The 24462-nt window shown below is 38.9% G+C and overlaps 1 protein-coding gene across 4 annotated transcripts in view; it reads right to left on the reverse strand.

Moving 5' to 3' along the window:
• The window catches only part of KIAA1328 (KIAA1328 ortholog), a 170833-nt gene that overhangs the window by 56622 nt on the left and 89749 nt on the right, over positions 1-24462 (reverse strand). For all 4 annotated transcript variants that reach the window (XM_072031780.1, XM_038170035.2, XM_027446291.3 and 1 more), the window contains one exon: positions 836-1521. In XM_072031780.1, the coding sequence (XP_071887881.1) occupies positions 836-1521 (686 nt within the window). The remainder of the gene's footprint in view (positions 1-835; positions 1522-24462) is intronic.

Genomic DNA, 24462 nt, shown 5'->3' on the forward strand with positions numbered 1-24462 from the left:
AGTTACACTGGCTAATTCAACTTTTTCTTCCACAGCATTAACCCATTCCTCTCCAGTCCATGTAACACATGATAGCAACAAACCAGTTTGTCCCAATTGCTAGAGTCCCCATTTACGGTGTCAGGAAGGTGTTATCTCACCTTCTGCAATCTCAAGGGCCTTTCAGGCTACATTGCATATTTATATGGTTATTGCCTTTCCCTTCTTCTAGTTTTCCAGCAGGTCTTATGCCACAGTATTGGCATTTACCGCTGCAGGAAAATCACTGAAAATAAAATGTCCTTTTTTCACAGGGCTCCCTTTTTTCCCTCACAAACACATATATATACTCATACAAATCTATTTTTAAAATGTATAAAACTATTTTCATCTTTTCTATAAAAGACATTTCTTCCAGTTCTTACCTACGAAGGTGCAGTGTTTCAAAACTGCCCTCTGCAAAGACAGAAGAGGAATGCCACATCTATATCATCCCCACTCACGCTGCTCCCTTGCCAAACGTCTATTCCTTAAAATGCCTGCACGAAGATCAAGCTCTCATTTTCTTCTACTGCTCCTCTTTTCCTACCTAGACTTTTAGAACTGCTTTTCTTGTGCCTTTCTTTCTACCACATACTGTTTTCCTCTGCTGCTTTCCACAGCTGTCATGCTGGTTCCCAACAGTATATGCTAATATACTAAAGTCTCCTCTCCCCTAAATCACTGTTAGAGAGTACTTATGCCACAGGTATTGCCTTATCTTATTTTATAAATTCAATTTTTCCATCTTCCCCTTGTCCATGTCTTCATTATAAATTTTTGAATTTATTTTTAAAAATATAAATCTCAAAATCACCTGTTATAATCCATACGGGATTGGTGTAACTGCTGTTGTTTTAGGAGCAGTTTTGCTTCTTGTTTAGCCAACAAATGTTGGAGACGTTCCTTTTCAATTTCCAGCTCCATTTTCTGCAGTAGCAGCTGCTGCCTTCTTTCTTCAGACAACCTTTTAGCTTGTTCTGTTTCTTTAGACCCTGGATCCACGCTGTCATTCAGCCCAGAAACTCGAGAGAGCCTGGAATAATCACAGGTTTTGTGAACGGGCCCAGAATGTCTTTTAGGAACCTGGCTGACATGGTGGCTTTCTTGCACACTACCTGAGCTCCCTACATGCCTGCAGGCACAACCACAACTCATTTGTGGAGGGCACGTGCCCTGAAATTCATTTGCTTTCTGGTCCATCTCCTGAGCTGGCTTTACACGGTGCGGGCTTTTCTGCTTGACTGAGGAAATCATATTGTTACACTTTCTGTGCAAGCCATTTTCCACTGAATATTCCTTCAGACATTCCTGATGGTTGTAATGGATTTCAGTCCCACAATCGTGATTATTCCTGCAGGGCTGAGACAATGCTACACGGCTTGGGCTTCCAGCCTTTGATGCTCTGCTGTTCTTATAAAAAGTTTGTGGTCCCCTAATGGCTAAGTACGAACCATCCAGTTCCAAAGGCAGCTGTTGGCATGAGGCCTTCTTACTGGACACCTGCAATAAGAGAAACAATTTCTTGTGAATTACCAAAATTTATCTTTACACATTAATGTCATTGGTTAAACATCTGCCCTCAGAAACATGCTTGCTGTATCATGCTGTTGGACAGACAGCCCCGCTTGACAAAATGTTTATCAAAAGACAGACGTGGACCTGCTATCAAATATACATTTCATTCAATCTACACAAGTATAATAAATGTAAAACTACTGCCTGCAGGATCCTCAGCATAAAATGAGTCACTTCAGAGTATCAAGTAGTTGTGAGCATCTAGGGTTACATAAAATCAACTTGAAGAGTGGCAAAAAACATTAAATGTTAATGTTTGAAAATGTTTAATTTTGAATACCGAGCCAAAAAATCCATTCAGCCACTATAAATACTCTTTGATTGGCCATTACACAGCAGGAGATTTGATGTAAAACATTTCACCTTGCACTGAATGGGATATTACTTACTGCTGGAAATTTGATGAGAGTTTTTGAAATATCTTTACAGAAACACAGATAAAAACCAACTACTTTCTGTAAAAAATGGTTGTACATCAAAAGCTGTCATTTAAATACAAAACATGTTTAAATTCAGCTATAAACGTAAGTGATTTTTCAATTAAGCTGGGCAAGTGATTATACTCTGATAAAACTCTGAAGAAAGAAAGCAACTGTAACTCACATTTGTCAACCCAGTGCAAGCAAATTCTAGCGGTTTCGTGATATTCATGGATATTGTGCAACAGGCATCAAAATCCTACTTACATCCCAGAGCACTATGGTTCATCTAAGCAGTTAAACGTTTGAGTTGTTATGCACATTGGAATAGCAGTGAATCAGGTACTCACATTTCTTTTGCTAGACCTGTGCATTAATTTTCGTAACATAATGAATATAAAATCCTCTGGCCTTTAGAACTTTTCACAAAGATTATTTTACTTTTATTTTTTTTTAAATTACAGAAGTGGGTTTGTTAAAGATAATGAAACCACTTCAATGAAAGGGGTTTAGCAGTGAAATTTGGTATCCTCAGATGGTGAGAAAACTATTACTTGCATTCTAGCAACGCTTACAACAGATAGGGATGGTCCACAGACAGTGAAAGACAGTCAGCAAGCACCACTCCAGGGGAACTTAAGGATGCAAGCAAGCGTCCAGTGATGATTAGAAGAGAGATATACTCCAAATCTATGCAGTGTTTGTATCTATAATTTAAATTCCTTTTTATAAATAAACAAAATACCAAATATACACTGCTGCCCTTCAAGACAACCAATTACAAGTTTCTTGTAGACTTCACAGAATGTAAATTAACATGGATTAGCACCTGAATACTGATATTTCATTATTTCTACTTTTGTGGATATAAAAATATCCTCTCCACCATGTGATTGAAAGCCAAGGATGTCATGTTTTGCCCCAAAGGGCCCCATGAGTTGGAGGCATTTGCATTAATGTCAGTGCTAAATGTCTGAGGAAAGTCTGGTGCTTGGACTGGGTGAAAAGTGCAGGACATTAAAATATTTTAAAGTCAGAGGGGCTGGCAGGGCAACTGAGCAGAAATGCAACATGCTGCCAAAAAGACGGAGTTTTGTTATTTATTATTTGTAGCATGCCATCCTTGTCTGCAATATTTTCTAGACAAATAAAGGCTACAAAGCCTATTCAATCTAAATTAGACAATACATAAAGGGATGACCAGCAATGGGAAGAGATACTACAGAAAAGGGAAAGGAGGAGAACCTTGCAGTCACATTCTGTCTCTCATTTCCCACCTCCCCTGCTTTTGCTGGCACAGCACTTAGAGCAACAGCACAAAAAGGGGTTCAATGTGTTTAGTGGCCCTGACCCCCAAGACAGCAGAAGGGGGCAGATCCAAAGGTTTTTATAGAGGATGCTATCAGAGCTGACAGATCAGGGTGGTCTACAGGAAGGAATACATCTCACGTTCTATAGCCCATATACAGAAGTTTTACTTTTTTTGTGTGTGTGTGTGTGTGTTCTGAAAGAAAAAAATAGGTGTAAAACATGGAATGACAGAATTCATTTTAGCATTTTTTTATTGACGGAAGACACAAGAGACTGTTAAGAAATCTAAACACATGAAGATGGTACAAACTAATCATCAGGAGCGGATTTAAGAATAAAGGCCCACATCGCAAATTAACTTCATGGCTGAGACTCCATTAAGAGTCCCTGAAGGCCCTAAAAGAGAGGTACCAGTTAGCATTTGTTGACCTTGGCCGCCATTAAATCTGCCCTGATGGTCTCAGAAATGGCATTGACATTTAAAGACTTCATAACAAGGCGGAGAAACTTTAATGTTATTTCACAGCTACAATATGTTTGCAGGGGGGAAAATTCTCATTAATGTCATCGAATGCGAGTGGGGTTTGTGCATTCCTTTAGAAGAAGGAGGTCATATTAGGTAGAAGACTGAGTTCCAGTTTCACACGCCTTTGAAGGCTCCTCATTGCTTTGCAAGGTCTAACCCTAAAGAAAAATTAAGTACTGGGAGTCAGAACCTAGCCAACAAATTGGTAAGTAATTTGTATTTCTCCATTAATGCTTTAATTCAAGACTACATTTAGATATAGGTTGCAGGGAAAATAGCCTGACTATTGTATTTATGAAGGATCATACGACCACAACATGCCATGATAAACCTGTAAGACGCTGGTCAGGTAAAAGGGAAAAGTAAGGAAAAAAATTCTAAATACTCACCTAGTACCTTGAGTCTAAAGACTCACAAGCATGAAGAATTAGGCAATTTTACAAGATGAGCTTAAGGAAGATATTACCTACGGGACGCATGGAAACCGTGGCGGACCATGATGGAACAGCTGTGCTTTCCCCTCTGTGGAGCTCTTCCACACTTGCTGTATGGTATTTAAAGCTACAACTTCCTTTAACTGAGGCTTAAACAAACAAACAAACTCAGACAGCTCCTTGCAGCATACTGCAAGACTTGATCAGACTAATAATAAGACTTGATCAGATGTGAAACTCTTGCATGGAAACCAAGAGATATTAAAAAAACAGCTCAAATAATCTTTATAAAGGTTGAAAAAGGAAGACAGGTGGGGAGCTCTAAGAAATCTTTACTGCAATCCTAGTAATTTTTGCTCAGGGATTCGGAGCAAAGCTTAAACAAACATCCAGCCCTTAAAACTTCCGACAAACAGACAAACAGCACGCCAGCTTTATGCATGCAGCATTAGGATCTCTGCAAATTCTTCCTGAACGCCGCTTGTGTGCTCTGCAGCGTTAATAGGCAGCACTGGTAGAGGAGACGCGTTCAACCACTGATTCCAGCACGCGGGGCTTTGTCTGGCAAGGGCTGAGCTAGTAGCAGATCAGACCTTACAATCTCCACACAGGCAAGGTCCCGACAGATTTCACTGGTAGCTCTGCATGCACAAAATATGTTTAAGAAGCAGCCCCAAATCATTAGCTCGGAAGTCTTGCACTCAGAGGACAAAAGCTATGGTCCTTGCATACACTGGGAGAAATACCAGTGTATACCCAAAGTGGAGGGAAGGTTAACAGCAAAATGCCTACAGATCTCAGCAGGGTCAGAGTTTAATCCATACCACCTGGCTTTCACAGTTCACAGATGAGATACATTTGAATGCAGGGAAAAAAAGAGACAATCAACTACAATTGCTCTTGATGGTATTTTGTGTGCATTTCCCTCTGGATTTTCATCTTGGGGGTTTCTTTAGTTGGGGGGAAATGGAAAGGAACATGCAAGTTCAGTGTGTGGGGCAGGGAGCCTGAAGGAATTCAAGAACGCAGAGAAGCAGCAACCAGAAGAGAAGTACAGGGATTTAAAGATGTTTCAGGATGGAGGAAGTGTTTCAAAATGGGCAAATGAGAGACTACCACACACAAGGACACCTTAAAGAGCGTCAAGGGCATGCATTAGCGACCTAGCTGACACACTCATTAAGGTATATACATCCTAAACCTGGAACTCGGTCAACACCACGCGCTGGTGATGTATGGGTCTCATCTGAATAAAGCTTGGTTTGGGGTTTGCAGATCTATCAACAGAATAAGCACTTGCTCTTGTCACTGGAATAAGGAGAATATATTACAAATAAGCTCAGGTAGGCTATCGGGGCAACAGAAAAGCCATTTTAAGAACGACTATTTCAAATGATAAGACTATTTGAAGTGCATTACTAGTGATTAAGGAGCTATTCTTTCCAACAATCCGTAAGAATTTATCAAGAAGAATGTAAAAAGGTAAAGATTATAAAGTAAATTAGTAGGATATATTGAAGTCTATCATTTTTTTCTCTTTTAAATCGTATAATCCTTTATTAAAATCTCTACCATAAATAACCTAATATCAGTCATTACAAGGTGCCCAGTTAATGGTTCGGAAACTGTCTCTGTCAGTACCTAAGATAGATGCAGTGGATAACTCAGAAGGTAAGCTGACCATTTTTCAAGAAAGAAAGCAAGCACCATTTTCTGTAGTAATTATGTGTAGCTATGATTGCCACGTTGCACTGAATAAAGCAAGTGGTCTCAAGTCAAAGAAACAATATGTGAATGACAGTCACAAGCCTGTATTTTTCCTGTAAAAATCTACCGAACTCAATATACTGAACAGGTGTAGCAAAACAAAAATAAAAATAGGATCACATCACACAAAAAAATGAATCTATAGCTGCTAGCTGACAGCAGAGGAACACCTCCTATGTTTCTGCTGCCTTTAATTTTTTTTTTTCTCCCCTTTGTTAAGAGGGTTTGAGCTGGGATGCCAGGTGCACAAAAAACCTGCATTCAAAGTGGCATGTGAGCATTTGCTGGCACTCAGCTATAAGTGTATATTTTGCATTCATAAACATGCCACCCTTCTCTCCAGCTACACAAATATTGTAGATAATCTCTAACAAATGCTTCCATTTCAGATCAGCAAACTGGTTTTACACTGGCTGATAAGGCAGTCATTAATAATACAGTGCTCCAAGAAAACTGAAGTGAGGCGTCTCTGCATTTAGTCTTGGAAGTCACTGTGAGCAGAATGCCCATTAAGCCCAAACAGTAGCTACACATGGCAATGCAATACCTGACCACTAAAATTAAGCAAACATGTTTGCTTTCAGAAACAAAACTACACCAGACCTGTTTGCACTACAGAAAAATGCCACTATACTAATCTTGACAGCAGCAGGTCTAACTATTAACATTCAATGTGCTGCCAACATTATAAAAACGAAAAATCACAATCTTGTGACTTCAATTTTTTACTTCTGCCCTTTATTTTACTGAAGAATCAGTAGTTCAAGACCTAGATAAATATTTCAAAAACTATACTATTTGTGAGCAGAGCGGGTCACTACCATTTCCCAGTGCATTTGGAGTTCATGTGAAATAAGGGCAGAAGAGTGATGAGCTGCATTTTTAACACGGGCATACACAGAATAGTTGTCTAGCTGATAGGGAATGCGTAATGCAACATCTGCACAGTACGCCTTGCCAAAGCCCCATCCCAAATAAATGTAGTGCATTCTCCCTAGTGCAATTAACTCTCATACTCTGGCAGGTTTTGCTAGAAGATCATCAAGGTAGATTACCTTCCAGCATATGAACTAAATACTTACAGGTGTTATATCATCAGTTATTACTTACAAACTTCTGCATTTAACAAGACATCCAGGCAAATGAATGATCTAATTTATGAATTATTTATAAGAATTTCACAGCATGCTCCTGGCGTCATCCATGGCCTTTTCCAGGTCATATGACACCAATTAGAGCTGAATTTTAAATTATTCAATAACCTGAACTCTCTTGTCATTTAACATATAGATATCAATGCAGTAAACAAGTTAAGTCTAATGGGCCCTGGAGGTTTGCGTTCCTCCGCCCATCAGCAGCAGAGGCTGTACGCTACCGCTGGAATAGAAAATAATAGAATGCAGCAGTCAAAAACATTTGCAAGGTTTTAATAAGTTATTTTGGCTCCCTTAGGGATTTTAGTATAACTTACAAGCACTGAATCTAAAACATATTAAAGTCCTTAGCTATGTGCTTTTAAAACAAAATTAGGACATAGCAGAAGAGCAAGTCTGACACTAACCCTAATTTAGGCCCTTAATTTGAAATGTAGTGGAAATTATGGAGTAAGCAAGATTTACTATACACAACTCATTACCTTCAGGCTTTCCTACAGTATAGCCAAAAATAGCCCCTCTCCCAACACATCTACACCTGTCTGTAAAGATAAGGCTATACACAGGGAAATGGAAATGTTAATTTAACAGCTATCAGTTGGCAGGTATACCTTGCACTCCTTAGCAATTGGACCTCCACCATTCTTCTGTCCTAAAAATGCTGTGGTGATCTCCGCTAGAAACCCACCTGAAATTGGGTATCAGCTTCAAGATGCAGAGGAAAGATTTAATGACCCGTGTGGCACGTTATTGAAAAAAAAAAAAAAAAAAAAAAGAGAGAGTAGATAGCCTCCAAAGCACAAATGTAGTAGAAGACAACTTAAAATCATTGTTTTCCATGATGACTACAAGAAGATGTCAATGGCAAAGATAACAAAAGATGAACAGCACAATCAGATAACTCATTCCACTTCAGTTTGCAAGAAACACAAAGCAACCATGCCAGATCCTGGTTCCAGATCAGTTGCCCTCAGATATCTCATGAGCCTGTGAGCATGGCTTTACGACTGACAGGAAGCATGCAGACCCTCTACCTATTGCTTAACTAACCTAAAGAAGTCCAAGATGCATGCCTGAAAACTTCTGAGATTGGCTGCAGCTCAACACAGGCTAGCACCAACTGTATTATTTTTTAGTATCAATGCCTCAGCTTTCTGAACACTGCTGCATTAAACCCTAAACATACTCCCACAGATAGCTCCTTGCAATCCCCTGTACTGGAGAACCCAGTGACCCCACTCATCCACACACAATTTCCTTTACACTCTCACTGTTCAGCAAGGATTCAAAAAATTCCTGAGCAGCATACATCTGCAAGAGGAAAAGATGGAAAGGGGAATGTTTAATTTATCCTTTTAAACACTAGCAAGAAGTTCTCAAGCTGCTGCTGTCAAATAAATGCCAAAAACCCCAACAATATTGAGAAAACATCATGCCAAATGCATGAAAGCACACCTATCCAAATTACCTAGCCATATTAGGAAGAATAAGGATTTAGATAAAAGAACAAAAAACTGGGTATCTGCTCCCCAATCTTAGCATGGGAAGGGGCTGCAAGAAAGCATTTATATACATACACTTTTATATAAATATATGTGTGTATGTGTTTGTTTGTGTTTAAACTTTTTAAGAAAAATAGCAGAGAGGGAGGGAAAAAAGACAACTGCTTAATCTCACAGCACACATTTAAGAACATACAAAAATAGCTATAAGGGATTTTATTTTGGTTAGCAGCCAGAAGATTTAGTTTCATTCCTATACTGGGCAGCATTTGATTATTTCACATTAAGGTTAGTAACACGTTGGATGATAAGAAGGAAGTTCATATTGGTTTTCATTAAAGAGTAATATCTACCATGTATTTGGTCCTTCAAGGTAACTTTTTCAAAGTTATTTTAAAAAGCAAACAGTTTTTTACTTGGAATCACAAGTTTAGCATATCAGCAACTACACACGTTCCCAGCTACTGCCAGTCTCTTTAGAATTCAATCAACATTTGCTCCAAAGTCATGCTTTCATAGCTCCAGACACAAGACAAAAGGGCAAATATACCGTGACCCTTCTAAATAGCCCTGATTACTGTGATCAAACAGAAACCAGATACTTATGTGGATAAGAAGGCGTAGAGTTTGATGTGTGAAGATTACCGCAGGAGTAGACATTGAATCAGCATTTGCCAACATGTACCTTGCCATGACAGCCAATATCACCTTTCCCCTGTATTTACAGTAGGGATAACTGTGGTACCCATTGGCCAGTGATGAATTTTAAGTGCCAGCCACTGTTCACTCGGAAAGATTACTAGCAAGTTTTACTTCCTTCAGAAGTTGTGTGTCTCCTACAGAGTCCCTGGGTACGGACACAGCCTTTGAAATTTGCTGCGTGAACAAAGAAAAAAGATGGAAGACATTTAAGAATTAAAAGCATGTGCAGAAGTAGCAACAGTGTTTCGGGGAAAAACATACAACTTGAAAGTTATTTAAATAATACAGAAATCCCACAAAGGCAAAAACAGAGGATCTTTTGACTTTAAAAGAGCGGAAAGGTGTGCCCAAGTGAAATAGTTCTGTCAGGAGTGTCCTTGCAATACAAGCCAGCCAGCATTTAGATTCTGCTAATGATCCCATCTCTGGGAAATAATTCATAAAAAGTAAACAGTAATTTTCATGTGCCTGCCCTTTTGATCTTACATTTGTAGGGAGTATCCTGAGGCTAGCTGTGGGCGCCCCCGTGGCTCTGGCTGATTGACCTCTAATCTGCCCCTCAAGTAACGATCATGCCAAGGAATGACAACAGGAGTTGCATGTAAGCAGACATTTCAATGCAATCCCATTAAAGACAGGCTGACTCACTTCATCTTGTCAAAGTAGTAGCTGCACGTAGAAGAAATAAAAAGCTTTTTAGAAGGACTTTTTCATTTGGTAATGATGCTGTACCTCAGAACGGCGACTGGAACAAGACCCCCGCCAAAATCCAACTAGTACATCACTTTATATTAACCGGCCAGAAGCTAGTGCAAGACAGAAAAACAGGCAGCCCTGTGACTTGGTGTTAAATAGTCTTGATAGTCAAAAATTAAAGTCCTTGAGACTTGTCAAGTCAGAACCACTGCAACGTCACCTCTCCACGTTTCAAGAAAGCATATATGCCACATATCAGAAAAGTTCTCTAAAGGCATAGACACTGACTGCTCGCTGTCTCCTCAGCTTTGAGAGGACAGCTTGCATGCTTTTACCCCACACTGTCCTGCAGTAAACACAAGATGGCATATATCAGGTAGCTTATGTCTCTGTCAGTAGGAATGAAGCTGAAACGGCCAGTCCAGAGCGGCTGACATGCAGAAACTTGCTGTCATTGCCAAGGTGACTAAGCTACCAGGAACAACTTCTTTAAATAAGGGAGTAGGGAAACTAAAAGTTAGCCTGCCAACGTACACAGACATGGAAGCACAGACTATTTCTATTTTATAGTAACACCGAGAAAAGGTGTATATTCTCAGCACACTCAAGTGAAGAATGCAACATATGGATGGATGAACTGGTAGACAGGTAACTCTGGAGGTACTGCCAAGGGGCTTAAAAGGCAAAGAGTCTTCTCCGGATGGTGACAGAGCTCCACTGTGGGCAGACGTTACACATATATTATGCTTCCAGTTTCTGCTTCAGTCTTTCCGTAGTTTATACAGCTGTTTAATGAGAGAGCTGTCAGATTCTCTTGCATTAACAAGCGCTCCCTTTCTATTGGAAGGCAACATCTCAGTTTGCAGTCATACAGGAATACAGTTAACATATTCCTATAGTTATATTGGAAGTCCATGGAAGTGCAAAGAGCACTCTGCAAATGGAAAGGACATGGATGCTTTTGACTAAGAACACATGTATCCAGAAGTTTTGTGCAAAATACAACACCCCTTGGAGAAGGTCCCCCCAAGCTGATGCACAGTGTGATGCCTCAATCTGTTACCTAAACTGAGTGTCTGCATCGGACAGGTGTGCCCTGAGACCTCTGAGCAACAGAGGCAAACTGTCTCACTTGAGTCTGGGAGGTTGGGCTCTCTGTATGTGAAAGTTCATTGTGCTCTTGGCATACGGGCTGTGATTTCAGCAAGAAATTAAATGTTTTCCATTTGGCAAACTCGCAATATCTTTAATATGTTTTAAAGTTAGAAGTTGAATCAAGGAACAGCAGCAGGCACAGAACAAATAGCAATCTCCCATTCCCTGGTGGTAAGCCAGTTGTTTCCTTTTGTAGCCCACCATGCCTCAGAACAGTCTCAACACTTTTGAAACACTACACAGGATGTCCTAGAAGACTTTCCTTCTGTGGCTGAAATTCCTTAAGAGCTGAGGTCATTCTGCTGTGGGTTTAGTACTGCTGCAGGTAGACAGCTGACAGCAGCAAATGACCTCTGATATATCAAGCTACAAAGATCAACTTCCTCTTGACCAGTGGAAATGATCTTTTATAGTCCTGCTTGATGCCGTAAAGTATAGCAATGGTATCACAGTTATTATTTGCATAAAATGGTCCTAGACGTGGTGTAGAGCAGTTTGACAGTCCATCCTGATGGGTTTCAGCTGCAGAATATTGATATAAAGGCTCTACTATCGTTACCATAGGCCATTAGGTTGTCTGAATGGACATCCATCACTACCAGCTTGTGTGAAGGAGAACATTAAGTTAAAAGGGCATGACCAAGCATAAATTGAGAGGCCTTCCACTACTCCAGGACAGCAGTGACCTTGTGAGGCAATCGCCTTCACTCTGAGATACTGCAGTCTGGACAGACAGACCAAATAAAACCCATCCAGAGGTTTACTAGAGGTAGTTTAGTATAGAAAAGCTCATAAGTGTCAGCATTTTCAACAGCCTGAATGAAAATCCTTTCAGAAAGCCGGCATTTGTCATAAGCACACAAAAATGTGCAGGAGAACTAAACATTTTCGGAGCCTTACGTTAATAATCAACAAAACACTATGCCCTGCTTGCAAGTCTTAAGGACAGGAGACAGGGAAGGACAGTTTCCAACTCTGAACCTCTTAGTTCCATCTCTGCAAGTTAAAATGGAGATGCAGAATTTCTTTTGATATAGAACAATAATTTTATTGTGCTGTGCCAATCTAAGAGCATCAGCTCTACAGCTATGAACAAATGTTATGAACCTTTTCTGCTCTCTTTCCAACCTGCACCCTAACATTTCTCCATCGTCAAAGTTTGTGTGTTTTTTCTAAATGAACTTATTTTCACAGGGAAAACTGTAGAAGTTTATATTTTTGTATTTCACTTTTGCTTGTTTATCATTCCCCTGTTTCTGAACTCAATCTGTATAATCGTTTGCACAAATGATGAAAGCAGAAAACAACCTGTGATGCCAAGAAGTATTGATTTTGGAAGTTGTGGCAAAATTCAAATGCAGAGTGTAAGGTTCCTAGGCTACTCCTTTGGATAATGTTGGTTAATAAATGTATTCTGAATATCAAGCTTAAGCCTTCATTATTCCATCTGAAAGAGCTGCACTTCAGCTCTTCTTCTGAAACTCTGGATTCAACAAAGAATTGCAAAGCTTTGAGGCTGAAAATCTCTAAAACCACTCACTGCCAACTTTGATGGGAGCAGAATTAGGTCAACAGCAAAATTCACTCCCTCCAGAAACAGAGTTGAACCATCCAGTTGAACACAAAGAAATTTTCACTGTGTGTTTCTACATCTGTAAAATCCTTTGGGATTTGTAAATAGTAAGAAGTTTTGTTTACAAATACTGTTGTAAAGCACAAAGCTCTATCCTACTGGAGAAGCCAAAAAGAGATTGAGCCTCCCTCATAGTTAAATATTAAATGACTGCATCTTTTCAAGTGTCACAAGCTTAATGGGAGAAAAGAAGATATGAAGTTGCAAGTATTCAGAAGAACTGAGTGAACAAAAAAGATGAAGGGCCAAGAGTAAAGAAAAGAAGAAAGCCAAATCACATTGGTTCAGTCAGGTATTTAAAATGGGTTTTCTTTAATTAGCTAAATTATAATACAAATTAAAACTGAATTTCTTGTTCACCGTATATTCATTGGAGAGGAGGGGATGCAGCTGGCTATTTCCAGAGGACTTCAAGCTAAAACAGACTCAGTTTTGCAGGACTGAACAGGAGCCAGTTTCCATCCTTCTCAAAAGATCGAAAACCAACTTGGCAGCAGAGAGTCTGACTGCAAGCTCCATCTCAGAAATACTTATGAAGCAAGACAAACCTGTGGCGATTGTGCCTGAACTCATTAAAATCACTACAGATTATTTAAAGCCCTCACGCCTGACATTCAGGTCCTTTATCATGCTTTTAATGACTGGGAAAAGAAGCTCTAGACATAGGGCAGAAATTAGGGCTTTCAAACTGTAGCTGATCGTTAAGTGACCACTTAAAGGAGTTTGGTGCCACATTATATTTTTGGCTTGAAATGTTAAATTAGGTTGATTGTAGAATTTCACTTTGTTTTTGAAATCTTTTCTTTCTGATGACAGAACTGTTGATGTTACAAACGCTCAAGCCCAGCTTTCAGTCTGGATAATGACCACAAGCAAAGTAATCAGATCTCTTGGATCTGTGTCTGTTTCATGATATAAGATTAATAGTTTCATGCTGATTTGCCATTTCCTAGAGTGGTGTTAAATTACAAATTTACGGGGGGAGATAGGGGGGATGTGTACTATATGAAACTCTCAGAAAAGGGTAAAACCAAAGCATGGTTATCATGAGATAAAACCATAAAACAATCACAGCCCTTGGGGGACCAGGAGCTCTGTGCAGCCTCTCATGTGTCAGATCATCATAGGGTGCCTGGTTATTTTATGATAAGATTATCTAACGTTAATCTTACCACTAGAATTGCCTGCAATAAAAATGTTACCAACTTTCTAATTTTAATTACTGGGTTCCTGAAGATAACTACTTCAATTCTGTTAAAAAAAAAAAAAAAAAGGCAAGAAAACAACCACTCCCCATGGCTTCTCTGAAGCTGGGAGTACTTCAAATATCAAACTTGTGGATTGGATGACTTTCAATGTCTCAATGTCTTTAATTCTGTGATTATTAACTCCCTTCTTCCCTTCTATTTTCACCTACGCTTCTATACAAAGAACAGTATTATATCGATATATGATAACACAATATCTTCAATTTCTTTCCACAAACTGTACCCAAAAAAATGCTTACCCAGTAACTCTAAACAAATCCATAATCCATCTGTAAGTACATATTTTTATAACCATTCAGAAAGCAAAAAAATATTTCCTAACTCAAAATTGTCAGCATAATGACCTCTGGCTTAGCCAGCAGAAGTCACAACCACCACCGTAGCACATTCAACATCAGAAGTCCACAAAATGATTCCCCAGATGAGGTTTCTCTTGAGCAATCTCCTCAGGACCCACTACAAATTTACCAAAGAAAAGATCTCTGGTGTCAGATGCATCAACCAGTGTTACAACACATACACACCCCTTGCATTATACTCATGCCTGCAAAGCTTTTCTAGCAAATCTCTTTCTCCCACTAGTCAGTGCACAGTAGCAGACGACTGCAGACCCATACAAGCTATTTATCATCATAACACTCCACTTGCTGACAAGAAATTTCAAAAGGAGGTATTCTGCAAAAACCTTTAGGGAAATGGCTTGCAGGAGCAGCGGGGGGTGGGTTCCTCCAGAACAAAAATGAACTGCGACATTAAATAGACAAAAAAAAACTGAAGCAGAACTCAGCCAGTTCCAAGAACCTCCCTTTGTTATCTCACAAAGAGTGATCTGCTCCAAAACCCCACTCCTATCGGAGATCCCAGTTAACTCATTTATAGTCCAGTTTGGGTCATTCTTTTTATATTTTTAATCAAACCTCATTTTAATCCAACTAAGAATGTTGTGTTACAACAGAGGGATACAGGGGGAATCTCTTAATAAGAGTTGTAACATTGCAAAAATAAAATTTTAAAAATTATGTCCTATTCACTCTGTCACTGGTTATTTTCACACCATTATAGTTTTCTGTAAAGAAAACTAAAGAATAAAACCAGTTGAAGGCAATTTTAAGAATCAATTTCTCATGTTACTCACTAGCATGGTACAATTCGCTTATACATCAGTTATTTTCTATATGCATACATAATCTATTGCCTGCATTTCTCCTGTGCTTTTAGCATAAAAATTGTTAGAGAAAAGTCAAGATGTGTATTTCTCCTGAGTTCACCTGTTCCTGCTGTTTGTTTCTCACCTGAAGTCATAATCCTGTCTTTGACATCATAATCATTTGCACAGCCACCAATTGAGATGTCACAAACAGAGGATTATGGCCAGGTGGGGAATAAGCAGCAGGAGCAGATGAACTCTTAAGAAACAAAAATCTTGTTTTCATGCAAATGTCCTTCATAATAGAGAACAAAAGAACAAAGGAAGAAAAATACAATGGAGAGAAAATACTAGAAGCAGGATTGTTTCTAAATGCATGATCTCCCTGAAGTTTCCTCAGAGGAGTCAGCTGCTGATTAACAACTGCATAAATCATTACAAAAATAAAACAAAACTTGACATCTGATGATTGAAACCCCACCCCAACCCCACATACACATAGTTCTCTACTCAACAGGAAATCAGCAGAAATACTAGGCACTTGGAAAGAACTTGTAACCTTTAGAGGTATTTATAAACATTATGCCTGAATATTCCTGGCAGTAAGTAAGCACAATTATCCTTGTTCTATCACTAAAGACATCGAGGTAAAAAAAAATACAAGGGGACACCCTCAATCCTGGTCACAACTGGACTGTGGAGCACATAAGCATTAAAAAATTCAAAGCTGAAGTGGCCCAAATTTCAGAGTACACAAATCCCATAGGTTTCTACTCTTCCAGTCCTACGGGAGGCTGTTACAGAAGGGCTTCTCTGGGCTCCAAAGGGTTAAGAGAATAACAAACTTTTTTTTTTTTTTTTTAAAGAAATCATTCGTAATTAATCTCTCTAAAATGGATTCTAGCTATCAATCTGAATGCCGATATTCAGTCACTACCATAAACAAAAAATAATTTAAAAATAAATAAAACTGCAATCCAGATCCAAAACAACTGAATCTTATATGTAAAGAGAAATCCAACTGGTTACACTGATAATTCTTAAACTATAACGTTGCAGCAAAAGCATCTACCAGAAATTCTTCTGGTTCCATTTCTAGCCTCTCTTTTCATTTAGCTTTGGCTATGCAGTGCTAAATTGTAAATTGGCTAAATGGCCATGTTCTTGGCACTGCTGCTATATCCATACCAGCAAAATCAGTGTTTCTGCACCACTGTAATTAATAAATATAAGGAATCAATTTCTGGGAATAGTCAAAAAAACATGGTGCTCCATATACTTGTGTTCTGCCTCAGTATTGTCTGTGATGATGCTGAACGTATGCCATTAAATGTGACAGCACAGATAGCCTACAGCTCAAACAATTCCATCATCTGCCTGTATTCCAGTTCCCATAGAGTCTTCTGGACGTATCCTGTCCAGACCTTGTCACAGCACAGCAGATGTGGCAGCTCATTTCCTCAGCAGTAAAGCAGGGGAGGAACCTTAGTATAAAAATTCTACCTTCTGTCCCTTTATTTTTCCTTCTCCTATGTACGGTGCTAAAGTATCCAGAGTATTTCAAGTTCATTTAAATTGTCCAGAAAGCCTCCCTGAAAATAAGCGTGCCATTTGACAAAGGAGTTAATTCAGTTGAAAAACTTCCTGGCTTTGCCAGTAATCACCTTTCCTCCAAATCTGAGGCAAAAACAAGCACAGTTAAAAACAACATTCTAGCTTTTAAACACTAACAGGCATGAGAGCAGACTGCTAACAACGCATAATAGTCTGGATATCTGTACAGCACAATTACATTTGAAAAAAAAACTAAGTACTATGTATGACATTTATTCATGACTTCAAGTAAATGAGTTGCTGAATAACTCGAGGCTAACCTACGATTTTGCAGTTTGATGGACAAACACCTAAACATCCAAACTAGATATTAACCGAACTGTAATTGCTCTCAAGTTGTATTTAGCTTTGAAATCTGCTGCTTCCTCTTCAGACAGCAAAAAATGTTTGGCTGCCCTAAACCACACTAATTTTCCCAGGCATGCCAGTCCAGTTTAATAAAAGATATTATGTCTACCCAGAAACCTTGTCCTGCATTTGCTTTTACAACCACGCTGTATTTCTTGAAATAGAAGCCTTATTCATCTGATATGCGTTTCTGAGCATCTGCTTTAAACCTGTTGTTTTCAGATTTCAGTAGATTAAAAAATGTTTTGTTCTTGTACAAATTTACACGTTACGTGTTAATGATTCTGTATTCAGAAAGCAGGTATGGATATTTAAGAATAATCAAAAGAAAATTGCTTCACAGAAAATACATTTAAATTTCCCACTTTTTTAAAAAATATATAGATATATTCATAAAGGCTGGCAGCTTGCTAGTAACCACTCTGAATGAACAAATAGATGTTTAGCTGTTTTCATGTCGTACTGGTGGCAGTTACCATGCTCTCAAAACTTCTTCTATTCACACTAGATACAACAGACATAGAAGAACATGGTTCAGTTAATAGCAGGTAGCAAGCATCTTGCAAGACACAGTTTTATCTCACTATGCTGAAGCTTCTCATCTAATAGGAAAACACTGATACTTTTAACTTTCATTTTTCTAAGAATTTTCAAATCTGTACTGAAAGTAGCTCTATCATTTGGAAAGAGGAGCATTGTGTTTGTATTGAATCTTCACTTTTAGATGGAGGGAACACAGGGTGGAATCAATTCCACAGTAAATATACATCCAAAACCTGTATTTCCTTAACACCTTTGTAAGGTGAGCAGCATCCATGCTGACAATTACCCACTGAGAATACCGAGAGACAGCCTTTAGATAACATACTGCAGCAACAGATAATGGATACTCTAGGAAGAGGCTGATAGAAAAATGCCAGTTAAAATATTTCAACACCAAGAAGACAGTAAACTAAGAATGAAAAACCTCCCATTAGAAACATAAGCCAACAACTACATCATCCTTTGCAAAGGGTTGAAAGAAAATAGAAGATGCAAAAACACACTTGTGAAACCAAGGCCAGCAGACCAGCCCACCATACCTGCACATAGTCCAAAGTATCACCATTTCACACTTGGCTACTGGTTTCTGTTGTTGAAGGGAAAAGTCTGCTAGGTAACAGTATAACTGATGTGCCTCCCAGCCAAAAATCCTCACTATTATAAAACTGATTGCTAAGCAGAGCTTTAAATAAAGTTTGGAAGTGAAATGCTCTCAAATGTTAGCTTGTGATTTCTGAAATTAGAGGTCAACTCTATTACCCCTTGATGCTTGACTTCTGAAATTCCTTAAAATATGGCACTTGCTTCCTATTTTCAGGAACGTACCTCATGCAGTCAAGCACATGAAGTCAATAAAGGTGTCTCTTCGTCTGCGATCTGAAGCTTTATTTTTCTCACTTATAAATTACAACTGGTTTTAGCATTGGCAATCTCTGCACACATTTGAAATGCACTTCCATTTTCCACGTTGCAGAGCTATATGGCTTAGTAAATACATGCAATTTAGGTTCAAAACCATAGCTCCAGGCACTACACATTGAGAATTTTATATTACTGAAAATTAATGCCTTTTTTGCATATGCTTGAGCAATAAATTAAAAAGCTATGTCTTATATGTATCAATTGGGATTTTCTTAGCCTTCATTTTTAAAAAGAATCATGCACGGAGTTGCATTTCAGTTTTTTCTCTTGGCTTTTAATAAGAGAATATGAATTTATTTCAATTCAACTAACTAGAACTCTAGGAGTCTCGTATTTTGTATTGAAATTTGTATGTGTTCAACTGCATCAATAACAACCTCTGAATTCAATTCTCTGACAGAAAAAAAATTGGCACCTGCTTGTACTGTACTCACAGCAGTGCCCAAGTCACACAAAGTAATAGTCATAATTTCTTTTAGCACAGAAAACTACAGCCCCTTATCAGAGTTGGGTGGAAAATAAATGAGTTTATGATAACTGCTGGAAGGGGGGCAACAAGGGCTAAATAACGCTTTGAAGCTGGTCTCTCTTGAAGAGCTCGATTCCAGCCTGAATTCTCCATCCTCCCATGCATACGCAGTATGGAAATACTTCCCTCCTGGCACAGCCTACTCAAGACAGCAGGAGGCTAAGGAGGTATGCAGGATTTTCTTAGGTCACACAACGAGGGAACTGCTGTCTGCATTCAGAAGAGATGACTAAAACTGGGCTTTTCCTTTGGAGTTTATCTTTCAGGCCCCTTGACTGTTTTTGCTTTACCTCAGCTTGCTACCAGAATCATCCCTGCAGTTACTTTCGCCCCATCTGTGATGAACAGCAAAATATCATAAAACAGGCAAGTTCTGCCTGATACTCAACCATGGGGCCTGTTTAGCAGCTAGAATTTAGCATTTACTCACCCTGGCTCTTACCCAGTGTATGTTCTGACAGACTTCGTATTTGGCTAGCTACAGTGATGCACATGCACACCTATTGATTGCCCAGCCTTTACTCGTGGATTCCTGCCATTATTTGGAGCTATCCCATTGCTCACTTGAACTTCGTCCTAGGCATTTGGTTTGTATTTCACAATGCCTGACTTAGCTGAACCATTAGCTGGCCATTCCTGCATCACCCAACACTGTTCATCTTTATTCTTCCTGGTTAAAAGCCTCTGACGTAGTTTAGCTCCTCTGCAGCCGCTACTCATAACTTCTAATATCCCTTAGGTCCACATCTACCACCACTACCTTCAAAACAGGTACAGCCCCACAGCTGTTTGTGACCTAAACCTTCAGACAAGCCAAGGATAATCTGGCTCAAAGGTTTGCTGAGGAACATAAAAGCTGCCACAGCAAGTCAGAGCAAACACTGGCCCAGCCATGGAGCTGGTCTGGAGCCTACCACGACCTCAGATGAGGAACCACTCTTGGTCCTGAGGTGCCACTACCCAGGGCACTGCCTGCAGTCCCCACATTCACCGACAGCTTTGTTGTGACCCAAAAAGGGCCTGCCTGAAGGCTTACAAATATCACATCTTTATATATGTGAAGAGAGGAATAAAGCTATGAAAACCCAAACCCAGTGCCTTGGGACTCTGGAGAGCTGGCTACGTTTCCTGCCCAGATGACAGACTGCACATAGGATCTTATGCAAGTCATTTATTCTCATCGGATCGATTTTTTAGACAAAACTACAGCTATTACTGAATGCTTATTGAAGGTGCATAAGAAATAGAGCAAGAGTTTTGCTTTCTGCTTGCTAATGCAACCTCACAGTTTCTGTAGCTTTCTCATGTCCACCTCAGACTGAGCGCTAACCAAGATTTGGATGCTGCAGTAGCTTAAGTGCTCCTTAAAGCTAAGGATATAGCCGAAGTGGCCCAACAGATGGCCAAGAAAAAAGCCTGGAAACAGCTGTTGATTCTTCCTGCTAACCCAACCCTCACAACACAGAAGGAAGAGCCTAGTGCCAATTTACCCTAACTAGCCGCGATGCCAGGCCAAGCCATACAAGACTCAGGCTTCACCCTGAGAAGCAGCAGGCTGACTCAAAAAAAAAAAAAAAAAACACTTAAAAAAGACATCTTTAAAACAAATTTGACTTTGGATATGCCTTTAATTTTTGCCATACATTGAAGAAGAGAAAATTCAAAATGAATTTTTTCCTTCTCCTGCATCTTACTTGCTGCACTCAGAACATGCCTCTGCTCCAAATTCAGATTTAAACTTAGGCACATTCTGCTTCAGAAAGTAAAACTAATGTGGAAAAGATCAAAAAGAACAGTCAACATGTAATCTAATATAACAGTTTTTGCTTTCCAGGCAGAGACAGAAGAACCAATTCAGTAAACCAGCAGTGTGATACAACATGGACAATCTATTTGCTTATTTCCCTGTGAAATTTAAGAGTTCATATGGTATAATTCCAAATAATGCATATGATTTCAGCTAATTTACTTTCAAGTTCATAGTAGCTTCAAGTTTCTGTGCTTTGGATTTGTGATGAGAACAGTGTTGATGATCAACCTATGATTTAGTTGTTGCAGTTCAGCACTTACACACAGCCAAGGACATTTCAACCTCTCGTGCTGCCCTGCCACTGAGGGGGATGAGGGTGCACAAGGAGCTGGGAGGGGACGCAGCCAGGGCAACTGACCCAAACTGGCCAAAGGGTTATTCCATACCATACAGAATCATAGAATCATTTAGGTTGGAAAAGACCTCTAAAGATCATCAAGTCCAACATATGACACCACGCTCAGCAAAACTTAAAAATATGGGGGGAAGTTCGCCAGAGCTGCCTTTGCCTGGGGACTACGTGGGCACTGGTCAGGTGGTGGTGAACTGTTGGTTTGCTGGGCTTTTTTGAGTCACTTGTTTTTCATGGGTTTGTTTTATTTGTTTTCTTTTTGGCTAGCTTTTACACTTTCGATTCTAAACCCCATCCGACTGGTCTGGGAGGGCAGAGTGAGCAGGCAGCTGTGGGGTGCTTAGCCACCTACTAGGGTTAAGCCACAACATTTATTTAGCAAAAGGAACACAAATAATTATGTAAGTTGGAAGAATTTGAAAGTAGACATCACTTTCCACTTCATAAGGGCAATAAGTGAGCCAGGCTACCCTGCTTGTAAAAGAGAGATCTAAAAAAATTATAAACATTTTTAGGAAAAGGGAACAAACAAAACCAACTTTATTCATTCACGTTCCAAAAGAGTACATACAACTTATAAGCGAAATTAAAATGAAAATATATGTGTTTTTTTTTAAACCTTCAGACTGCATGGAAATGTATCTTCCTTGTGTTTTTCCAGCAGCGGAATCTCTCTGGAACTGGAGCAGTTCCAAAACCTTCCGTTCCCACAAGACTTGATCTCAGCAATGGAAACCTTCCTACAGTCACCTTTTTGAAGGTAACTTTCAAAGTCTTTCCTATATTACAAATATACTAAATGCACCAAAACATAATTTTCTCTAAATAAAAATGGTATTCATCAAATCTTCATCCTATTATCCCACATTCTCTTTTGGAACAGATATGTCAATAGAACAGCATCGTCAATCAATCAGATAGATTTTGAGCGTATCCACAATGAATCTACCCTGCAATAAATTGGCTTGAGTCATTTAAAAACTCATATCTTAATGTTAGGAGAAGAGAAATTATTATTTTGATCTATTCCTCCTCCCTTAAAGCACCTTGGGCAAGGGCTAAGCATTAAAAAGAAAAATAACCAGCAGTTGTATTACAGCAATCAAGCCTAAATAAAAGTGACTGATCAATCCAGAGGAAAAAAATATAAAATACATCATTCTATATAAAAACAAAACAAAACAAAATAACCACACACACAAAGATTTTAAGTCAAAAGTTTTCAAGTGTGTCAAATGTGTTACAGTAATAAAACAAGCAGACAGGGTGCCAGAACTGTAGGTAGTTAAAACACTCATTTTACCCCTTCTCTGTCTTTTTCTCTATATTAACAAACTGTTTAAAATTGTATTTAGGATTTTTCTGTTAAGGTATTTTCCAAGAGCACCAGAGGAAGTGAAAAGCCAGAAAAGGGTACGTGGGTTTCTCTGTTAGCATCTGCTGCTCCACAACAAGAGAGCCCAGATTTTCTCTCCTTCCTTTTCATTAAGCAGAATTCGCAATTCCTTTTCAGAAACTATCCCCATTACTTTTCTTCCTCAGTGCATGTTGCATTACTTCTCTTGGATGAATCCTGTCTATGTTGTACAGCATCCGAGCTCAATTTAAAAGCTTGTTTACCTTCATAAAATGGATGTGCCTGAACATACAGTTGTCACTTAAAAATATCATAATTCAGTGCAATTCCATCAAATTGCACCAAGCAATTACTTAGCTCAAATTATAAGGAAAAATAAGGTTTACCAAGGGACAGTTTTTTCTGGCCATATAAAATACATGGCTGACATTATAGCAATTAGTACTTTAGGAAGGTGCTGAGGAGCTGGGTGCTCTCAGCTTTCACCAATTTCAAGTCAAGAACATTCAGTATCTGCAGTATTAGTTCAAGCCCAAGCTGAACCACTTTAGCTGAATATATATTTAAACACGTAAAGTAAGCTCCAAGTGCAAGTGAGAACAGCAACGTGCACAGAACACAATTAAGAGGACTGGTTTCCCCAGGCAGAGGATCGATCATCTGTAAGGGAGCAGCAAATTACCCTTCTAAGGGCTAACCAAGAAGCCCTCCAAAAGAATCCCAAGCCAGTATTGCCTTACATGAAGGCACACAAACCTGCTTCTAACCCCTCCAATACTGTAAGATCCTCTTAAGATGTTTCCCCAAAGTAACTTTTAGACTACATCTATCATTCTGTTCAAATCAATTCTCTTCAACACATTACACAAAAGAAGACTGGCAGAGATACAGGTGGCATCAATGACAGCACCATGAAGACTGAAAAATTACCTCTAAAAGGGTTTGAGAAGAAAATGCTCAACACTATTTCATATCACTGAGACTGAAACAGAGAGTGCTGTTCTATAACACTCTTTCAAAGTAATACCAATAAAAATAAAATAAAAGAATTAAGATATATTAATGATAGCCTGTAATTTACAACACCAATGAAAAGGTTAAAAGACAAACTTTTAAAAAAAAAAAATCTCAGTATGCACTATAGTTAACACCAAAGAACAGAAAACAGTTATACAGGATACTACAAATACGATGAAACAGGAAATAAGGGCTGAATATAAAAATGCTTTTTGATGGCTTCCATTGCTTCTTATGGAAGATGTCTTCCATGGTTTGCTAACTTTCATGCTATTTAGGCTGGAATAATGTTAAATATATATATGGAAGAAGAAAATCCAATAACGGGAGCTGGGGAAGAAAGATGAAAGGTTTGGTCACACACAGATTGAAAATACAATGGTTAGATGAACAAATACAAGAAATCTGGGAGAAAACCAGAAACTGGGAGGAAAGAGGTGGAAAGGGGAAGGGGTAGAGAAAAGCTTTATTTATCTCTCACATTTCTGAATTTTACCTCATTTCTCCAATTCAGTGAAATAAAGTGACAACCACAAAGTAGAATTAACAATCACACACACAGAGACAACAAATACGGATTCAAAGCAGAAGATCAAATAAGAAAGTCTTTCTCTTTCCTGCAAATGGAGGATGATGACAATTCAAATGAAAAAAAACACAG

Source organism: Anas platyrhynchos, chromosome Z, assembly GCF_047663525.1.
Source record: "Anas platyrhynchos isolate ZD024472 breed Pekin duck chromosome Z, IASCAAS_PekinDuck_T2T, whole genome shotgun sequence".
In the NCBI taxonomy this organism is placed as follows: domain Eukaryota; kingdom Metazoa; phylum Chordata; class Aves; order Anseriformes; family Anatidae; genus Anas; species Anas platyrhynchos.